General features: G+C 37.7%; 2 protein-coding genes across 3 annotated transcripts in view; both read right to left on the bottom strand.

Annotated features, from left to right (window-relative positions):
* Positions 1-645: 645 nt before the first annotated feature.
* LOC136284232 (cyclin-dependent kinase 20-like) lies at positions 646-4,990 on the bottom strand. The gene is made up of 8 exons (XM_066174085.1): positions 4,982-4,990; positions 4,408-4,529; positions 4,034-4,096; positions 3,467-3,518; positions 2,176-2,241; positions 1,417-1,509; positions 1,081-1,143; positions 646-849 (listed from the first exon to the last, which is right to left on the bottom strand). Exons 1-8 carry the CDS (start codon positions 4,988-4,990, stop codon positions 646-648), a joined length of 672 nt encoding a protein of 223 aa, XP_066030182.1.
* Positions 4,408-9,737, bottom strand: part of LOC131770178 (uncharacterized) — a 32,570-nt gene continuing 27,240 nt past the window's right edge. Inside the window, exon 13 of one of the 2 annotated variants that reach the window (XM_066174145.1) lies at positions 4,408-4,529. The gene's annotated coding sequence lies outside the window, so the exon portion shown is untranslated. Of the gene's footprint in view, positions 4,530-8,961; positions 9,681-9,737 lie in introns of those variants that run through there. The other variant, XM_066174144.1, reaches the window with a different exon arrangement.

Raw genomic sequence — 9,737 nt, 5'->3', positions numbered from 1 at the left:
TAGTTGTCCCTCAGAAACGAGATTTTAATGTAGTTTCTTTTAAGGGTATCAATTTGCTTTTTCTTTGTTATCTGTGGCATAGGCGCCAAAAATAAACGGTTGGATTATTAGTTTTCGACGCAAGAAACAAGACTCTCTTTTACTGTATGACAGTAACAAAGCAATATTTCTAGAAATTTATAACAATAGCAACGTGTCTGGTATGAAGTTGGTTTACCTAACATGGAAGCGGTTTTAACTAAAAGAGAAACGCGAGTAAAAAAACTTTCAACAACAGGTGCATGAGTAATAAGGGAAGTTTATCATATGACCCATAAGGCTCCAGGCGTGCATTCCCATATCATTTCGATTGACTGTCGTTCAAACACAACCAAAGTGATTACAATAGCCAATCAGAGAAGAGCAAAAGAGTACAACGAGCCAATGAGAATTCACAAGAAATAACAAATGAGACAAGCAAACTGCTTTTAACGCGGGAAAAAGGGTTTCTGTTTTGAATCTGGTTGCCAGCGAAATCGAGAAGACTGCTCTGGACCAATCACACGACGAACTAAAGCAAAATCAAAGCAATTCCGTATTATTTTCGACTTTCAATTGAAAACTATTCCAAAAGTCAATTTTTCTAAGGACGAAATTAAAAAGATCTCAAGTGTGAAAATCTGGCATGCCCACAACATTATGTACAAGCGACGCGGGATTGACAAGAGATTTCTCCAGAGGAACATCAATGTCAAAAGTATGACGTAACGGGCCTCGTCCTGATGTCTTCCGCGCATTGCGTGCTGGGATTGGTAGTTCAGAATGGTGAGCTGGAAGTGGTTCCGTGAAGAAATATGGATGCAATAAGGCCTGAAACGAAATGCAACAATAAATTGAAGTGAAACTAAACAAACGGAAGAGTTTAATTTGTACCTATTGACATCAGGTATTCCTTTTAAAAGCTTTTTGTGCTTCCACACGAGTAGCCAGTTTACATCATCAACCCAGTTAAAAAATCAAATTATGTTAGGGGTCACTTTTAAAACTTAAGCCTGCAAATTTGAAAGATCTACCAAAGAGTAAGTGGACACATCAACTGACCTCTTTTGCGGAAATTCTCTCTTTAGAGTGATACACTAAGAAGCGTTTCAGCAAATCTATCGCCTGAAGACAAACAAAATACATTACTAACTTGTACACGGCTTCCAAGAGTCATGTTTTGTCGATATTCTGTGTAAAGTAAACTTAAAGTTTGAACACAGATGCGGCAAATTAACGGCTTACGCGACACACATACAAAAAAAAACAGCGACGATATTCAGACGAGAACATACAACAGAAGATAACTGCTACTGAAGGGTGTACTGCTATGGGCCAAGCACGATACACGCATGGGATACGCACGGCACACGCACAACATACACAAGGAGCACGCACCTCTGGTGAAGCATCAGGAACAATATTCTCTAGAGGTATTGGCGGCATTTCAGGAAAAACGATTTTGTTATAATCTGGTAGTTCTGTCATTCCCTGTTTCAAGCAGAAAGAATTACCACTGAGGTCAAAATTGTGTTTATACAAAACGTAAAACAAAATATGCACGAAAATTTTATTTATTTGTAATTAAATACAGCGACATCATTCAGCTTCTTTAAAGAATCAAATAATCACGCACAAATGAAACCTCAATCGTACATAACAAGATGAAATACCAACGAGATTATGGACTACTTTATTCATAATTTTATGAGGGTGCAGCAGCCATTTTCTGTTATTAAATGAGTAAATTAGCGATCGTAAACATAGTAGGGACCTTAAGCAGTCAGAAGTTGATCAAAAATTGAACTTTTATTTTGGTTAAATTCGCGAATGGCTGGCGCCACATCTCAACTTCTGCTTAACGCGCATGTGGGTAGCATTGAGCTTCAGACGGAAACTTCGATAATTCTGCTGTCACGGTATCCGTTCTCAGACCACGCAAATTCCGATGATTTGAATTTGAGGTTTTGCAGAGGAAGGCTTAGAAATGAACAAAGTTTTAAAACGCACGTAGTGAGCATTTGTTCTGTTTATTGGATCTTTTGTTTTTACGCGTTCTCATTGTGGTTGCCGCCGTGGTTTGCTTTAAATTCCTAACTAAGTGATTTTAAATATATGCAACGCCTAAAGCTGTGAAATCTAACACGTTTCTGTTACCTGGCCTTGGCTGGGTGTTCCTAGTACTCGAAGTACACAGTAAAGCTGTGTAATATCACTTTCACCCTAAACAATAATCGGCAAAAGAAAGAAACGTTATAGACAATTTTTCTCCTCTATTTTGATCAGCTTTTTCACCTTATTTATCCTCAAATTTTTCTCATATTTTTTTACGACAAGAAACTGACGATAGCCCACCGACCAGGCAGAAAGATTAGTGAAAGGAAGGAAGATATTTTATGAGGCTTGATACAAAAAAAAACTCAGTTGTGATGATTTCAAGCGGTCGTACGAAAAGTTGTTCAATTGTTCCTTCGCCAGTTTTCAATTTTCTATCAAAAATTCCTCTTGGACGTCAAAGCAGACAAAATTACCCTTATCCAAGTAGTGAAGGCTTCACTATTCATATCAAATTCATGTCTGATCTCGGAGTAAAGCAGTAAAGAATAACAACCACAACTAAGACTCCATACGTTCACTCTCACTATGACCAAATAGGTAAAGTTTCAAAATATACAAAGGAAAAGAGAAAAATTCCGAAGAAATCATGGTAAGAATAATCGGAAACAATAATAAGGACAATAATAAGAACTAATAATAGCAAATGATGGGCAAAAGATAGAACGAGGATAAAGATAACTTACGGAGCCTCAAAAAATCTCGTATACATATTTCATGATAACACAACCGTGACGTGATTTCATTCATTTCTCTTCTGTTTTCTGCTTATCAGGAGCTAGCAAATCTTTTCGATCATTATTTGCCTTTTTGTTCCCATTTCAGTTTTCAAACTTTTTCCACCATGCAACGAATTAACTTCATACAAAAGGAAGTCTAGCCTGATCCAGGTCTGGAGTTCAGTTATTAAAACGAAGCACGTTAGTAAACAGCGCAATAGCAGAAGTGGAGTGAAAAAACGAGAGGTTTGGGTCGAGTCGCGTCGCGTCGCGCACAGAACGCGGTCAGACCTCTCTCGTTTTTTCACTCCCCCGCTTCTGACGCGACGTTTACTATTTCGTTTCGTTTTAACCCTTTACGTGTAACTCCCAATATCTAGTTGTTAATTCTCCCCTCCAACTACAACACATTTCCTTGTAAATTAGTTCCAAGAATTTAGTATTAGATCAAGATAACAGCTTCTACCTGATAAGTTTGAATATTCTCATTACCTGTTTGCTGGATAATTAATATATATTTTAGGGGGAAGTTACATGTTAATCACTATTGGGAGTTAAAGGGTTAATAACTGAACGCCTGCAATAGGCTAAATGACGTCATGCCATATACTTACTGGAAAAAGTGGAGAATTGTTGAGGAGCTCTCCAAAAATACAACCAACTGCCCTGTAAGTACAAAATAAACAAACACAGTGTAAATAAAACACATTACCTCACACAAAAGTGGTTAGTAAAACACCCTATAGTTTCCTGCGCTTTTACAACCCAGTCCCCAAACGAGGTAGTCTGATAGTTAGTGTGATGGATCCCCAGAGGTAGGCTCACACACTGGTGCCTGCTGGGTCATTGTGCTGTGTTCTTAGGCAAGTTACTTCACTTTCATGGCACCCTTCTCCATCCAGGAGTACACAGGGATATTATGACACCCTCAGGAAAACCTGACATGAAGCTGAGCTAGTAACCTGCAATGGATGTGCATCCCACCCAAGGGGTGAAGGGGGGGGGGAAGGGGGTTGGGGATGGGGGAGGCAATATGCAGCAGTGTCTACCTCTAGGTTGTTAACTCACTTTGCTCCACTATGCAGTCGCCACTGGTCACAAGGGATGCAATCCTGTACAGCACCTACTCACTTAATGAATTACATTGTAGCATTCAAAATTTGATAAAATGGTTTTAATACCAGAGATCAACTCCTTCATCATATTTCCTTGCTCCATACAGCAGTTCAGGGGCTCTGTACCATCTGTTTGTGACAAAAAAACAGAAGGAAAGTCTCTATAATAACAGCTGCTATTGGACACAAAAAATACTAGGTTCCACATGATAATAACTCCAACCTCAAACCTTTGGATTTGGCAATCTATGTGATGGCCATCATCAAGCTACATAGAGTCTGTTGGGGGCCGTAGTAATAAGCTTCTTGCTTACTACCAGGTTCAGCTAAGTCAGAGCATTTTGTGTCTAATCCTAGTTGTTATTTCAACCATATACATATATTTTAGAGAAGTGATTAAATAAACAAATTATTCAAAAGCTTTATTGCTTAAATCAAACCTTGTAGCCACTTGATGACTGTATTGTCTGTTGCCATCATTGGAAAATACCCTAGCAAGACCAAAGTCTGCTATCTTAAGGTGTCCAGTAGAACTGATGAGCAAGTTTGCAGGCTTCAAATCCTACAAAGAAAGAAGTATCACAGGGGTTACAGTAGCAGCCCAGTAGTGGGTAGATCTTCATGCTAGTAATGTGCTGGCAACCAGCTGGTAGTCATTACACAAATATCATTGTACAGTCCTCATATACGTGCATTTCTCATCAAATTGGTCAACTTGTGGGAACAGCACAGACACATACATTTGAATTGTCATTAAAATGCAGGAAAATGCAACTGTAAGAGACTAAACCTTCAAATTTTCCCATTGTTCATTGTTCATGATATAATATTCCTTTTCTCACAGGAAAACTTGAATAGCTTCCATCACTCACCATGTGCAACTAATGGTGGGCCTTAGTATGTAGATCTGAGCCATAAAGCTGTTGTTTCTCATTGCTGATTGTAAATGCTTTTCAGGTGTCAACTCTTTTTACACTCATGTGTATCTCAATAGTAACACATTCCTGTACATACTTTATCCATTACAGAGTTCTCAAAGCAAAAAACTACACCTTTTAACAACATAAACATGTAGCTCTTGATCTAGGCCTGAAAAAAGAATTTATTACATACAGTACATTTTAGTCTACTAGCAGATGGTTACAGTAAATGTTCCACAAAATTTAGCCCCATCTCCTCATCAGGTAGAAGTTTTTATCTTGATCTAACACAAAATTCTTTAAAATAATTGATATAGAAATGAATAGCAGCTCAAGAGGAGAATTAACAATTAGATCTTGGGAATTGAGGAGTTAAGGCTGAGCCAAGAAGGTGCACAATTTGTACATGTAGGCCCACAAGCTCATTGCTACCACAGTTTATCTAGCTAACCATAGCATGACGTGACCATGAGCAGCATGTGATTACATTGCTATTTCCTAAGTTAGTCCATTCTAATTTGCTGTTACCCATGGATTCGTACTCATAAGTGGAAAGTAACACTTTGAGAATAGCATCTTAAGCGTCTCATGTACTTACCCAAAAAACACTACTTAATAAACTAGCCTTAGGAAAATAAATATAACATATAGTATCTCTGCTACAAAACCTCAGTCAGGGGTCTGGCCAAAGGATTCTACCTCTAATTTCCAGGATTTATCCTAGTAGGTAGTTTTAAAATTTTATAATTACCGAGTTTTGCAACAAAAGACAATTATTGCCTTTCTAGTAAACTGACTTCAGTTCAATTACATGGTGGTCATGGCTTTTATTACAAATTATAGACTAGTTTATCATGTTTTGGTTATTTGAATAGTATTATATTTTTAAAGATCTGTCTGCATCAGCCAAATTTGTCATGTTGCACAAACCATCCACACTTGTAAAATGTTGGTGATGATGGGAGATATGTCTGAATAAACAGCCTTTCCCACTGGTGCAGAAAGGCCCCAAGGCTCTGATTTTTTAAGACCTTGATGTCACTTTCTATTATGAGCTCCAAATGCCTTGTTTTGCAAAATTGTTTTCTTGCATGATTGAAAAGCATCTTAATTTCACTGGGCTCTGTCAGTTCCCTCCTAGTCACAACACAGTGTTACTGTGATTGAAAAATGGTTTAGAGACCCCACAAAGGAAGTTGCTGTGAATTAAACCCATAGTGCCATAGCTAAGGATTACAATTGACATGCCAGTCTTTTAAAGGGCAAAAAACAAGATAAAAGAAAAATTGATTGCCTTCTGCAATTTTATCACTTCAATCCATTTTGATACTTTTTTGGCTCAGTTTAGTTTCAATTGGCTCTTCATTTAGATTCCATCAGAACTCAGCATGATTCCTTCAACACAGCTAGAGGCACTTCCAGTGGCAAAAATTACAGACAAAATTCATTGCAGTCTACAATTTTATCAATTCAATGTGTTATGATACTTTTTTTTTGCTCATATAGCCACCGTTGGTGTAGGCTCCCAATATTTGTTTAAACTCCATCAGAACACTGTGTGTCTCCATCAACACGGCTGATGGTATATTCAGTGGTTAAAATTACAGACAAAATAACATAACCTGATCATTTAATCTGCATTATTTTATTGAATTAATCCTCCTTAAACTACAGTATACTTACTCTGAAGCGAGTGTTTTTTTGGGACAAAAATATTTTTGGTCAACAAAGATATAACACAGATATTTTACAGCAAACTAACCTTACTTCTCAAACAATTTAATTGGAAAGCTGCTTTCATCTTTCAAGCTTTGAGGGAAAAAATAGTTATTCAAGCTTGCAACAGACCAAAGATTAACATAAGCCACATCTGATAAGACTTAAACCATTTATAGCACTATTTCTCACAAAAAGGCTTCTTAACCAAATCCAATGCAAACAATTGTTCCAGACAAAGGTATGTTTGTTCTGATCAAAACTCATTTTGTTGATCTTTGAAACCCAGCTTCTTTCACTACAGAGAAATGCTTATCTTAAGATGTATCTGCTGTGGTTCAAATTTTTTCTTTAGTTTGAATTTTTTTGAAACTGGTTCAAATTTTTCCAACTTGTGAATCTCTGCTATGCGTGGCACTAACTGGAAAAATGATGAAGTAAACAAAAACACTGAAGCAGTGACAATGAAAAAGTTGCTGAGGAGCTAGAGTTTTGAATGACATATCAGTTTCTTTACATGCATATGTCACATTCATTGAAAAAAAGTTTAAGGGCACAGATGTAACACAACCTTAATTATATTCTTTTTGTCAAGCATGAACAGGCAAATTAAAAGAAGTGAGTAATTTTTAGACAAGAAGTAGGTAGCCATTAGTATAACCTACCATAGTATTCTAAGAAAATTTGACGTCATTTATAGGTTAATCAATTTAATCCAGTGAGAAGATTCATCATTTCTTTAATTCTGCCCATTATGTAGTCCCTAAGCTACCATATCTAGACTCTGGCAAGACAAGTTCTTGTGTTGTTCATTCAGTATGCTTTAAGTAAATCATCTGAGGCTTAAAAATTCTGGTCAAAAACAATAACCTCAAAAATAAAGAAATCCTGCAGGTCTAACAGTGGAATATTCAGCAATTTACTGAAAAAGAATTTTTGTTTCAAATCTTGCTCGCCACAGGAGATGAAAGTAATTGGATTTGAGGCTTCCTTGCCTTTGTTATGACTGGGTGGCCCCAGTTAATGACGTCAAACCACAGGATGCACTGTTCCTTTTGATTTTCTTTTTCCAAAATGTAATCAAAACAAGTGGGTCACAAACTTTTGACTCCAGGAGGTCATTATTAGTCAAGTGAAAATGCGTAATACACAATATCACACAAAACTTACTCCGTCCTGTTCTTGAAAAGCTAATAATAGGTGAGCTGTGTCTAAATAGTTAAGGGAAAACTCCCTCTCCGCATTCCTTTCCCAGTGTTCCCTTAAAGTGGTATCTTGTTGAAACAAATCGCAATTAAATAAATTTTAATTTTTGTGATTTCAACAGCTGAGCATGACTTGAGAGAATTTTTAAAGCTATAAGGTTTTTCATGAGGAATTTTTACGTAGTAAATGATCTATATCTCACATTTCCAGAAATTTGGGAAAAGATGGCGACCGCGCTTGTGCATCATTAAAACTAATGGCGCTTAAAATACTTAAGAAAATGTATAGATAAAAAGGCATTTTTGAAATTACGTTATTTTAAAAGCGGTGGATGCCTTGTGCACACTTCGAAATGTGTTTAAAATGGAGTAGTAGAGTTCTTGACAAGGAAAAGAGGTGCAAAATCAACGCTTACCTTCTTCCCGATGCTTACAATCCAGCCGTACATTTGAGGTTCATTTTCACATATGTTGTTTTAAAATCTCCTTGGATATCATCTTGATAATCCAAAAATACGGAGAGATCCCAGTCGTGAATTGATTGTGCACGATTCGTAATGTGTTGTACGAAGCTTGCTTAAGTCGTACCACTCGTGCCGTAAAGTTTCATGAATTTAGGCTGAATCTAAGAACCCGTGCAGAAATTTTTAAGCCCTCCTTTACTACTTGGTCATCACAAAACGCTGTAAAACCCGACAAGAAAGCAATTTCCGCCGCCATCTTTCTTGTTTTCGAAATCCCCTGCTGTTTCTTGGGATAGATAGGCCCCAGGCTTTACTCGTACAAATACTATAGAACCCAAGTCCACAAGACTGACACACAAATTTTCACATTGAGAACTAATTTTTACAGTTTATACATAGCATCTTGCTTTAAATGCCAACTCTGAAGTGAACAGAAAAATATTGCGTAATTTAGTGTTATCAACCAAGTTGAAATCGTAAAATGGCCTCCGCAAAGAGTTTAAAGCCTGACGTTTCGAGTGTGAGCCCTTCGTCAGAGCGGTTGGTGAAGAGCTAACGCTCGAAATGTCAGCCTTTAAACTCTTTACGGTGGCTAATTTATGTTTTCAACTCGGTTGATAGCTCTAAATAACCCTGTTATACTCTCCCAGCAACGCAGCACCACAGTTAAGTTTCTTTAAAAAATCACTCCCTTTATTCATTCGGAAAAATATCAAGTCGAGGCACACACCCAACATTGTCAATCGCTTCAATTGTAAACGATCTGATGTGTAAAAACGACCATGGGAACAGGTTTAATTGAAGCGGACCCTTGCCTCTTCACAATCAATGAAAAGTAAAAAGTGGTGGCCGATTGCACACAGGCATAGGGGAGACTTAAGTGTCTGCCACTTGGATTCCTCACTCCCTACAAGCAGATGCAATGATCCTATGCCTCAAACATGATTCAGATTGATTTATCCAGCTGGGGTTTGATACTCAATCCCTTAGGCGGCGATACAACAACGTCTGAGGCCGGAAGACAGGAACCCTTGCAAGCTAAGCTTGTGGAATTCCTCTAGAATTGAGACTACATATAAGTTTCCAGATAACTCAAATCGAATTAAGAACGGCAATTTGACAGTGCGAACCCAAACGAATGTTTTTTTAAGAATTAACTAGTAGTCACCTCAACATTCCGATAGAGGAACTTTCTCGTTCGCCTCGAGCCAATGCAACTAAACTTCATTCTATCACCTTGGCCAGGCTATCGCTTACATCTGCACAGGGCTGAAAAGAAACCAAATTGATTCTGCGCGCAGATGAAGGATTTCAGTATCAAGGAGTCAGGAGACTGATATTGAGTTGCGTGTCTTCAAAGCATGCCCACACATACAAGGATTCTGAAAACTCTCCCATCCAGTGTAAACTGTAATAAATATTGATGCGTTAACTAGATGCCTTACCTAGAACAGCCTTTTTAAGG

This window comes from Pocillopora verrucosa, chromosome 11 (genome assembly GCF_036669915.1).
Source record: "Pocillopora verrucosa isolate sample1 chromosome 11, ASM3666991v2, whole genome shotgun sequence".
Taxonomy (NCBI): domain Eukaryota; kingdom Metazoa; phylum Cnidaria; class Anthozoa; order Scleractinia; family Pocilloporidae; genus Pocillopora; species Pocillopora verrucosa.
The sequence above is the reverse complement of the archived record's forward strand: the minus strand, read 5'-3'. Positions and strand labels throughout refer to the sequence as shown.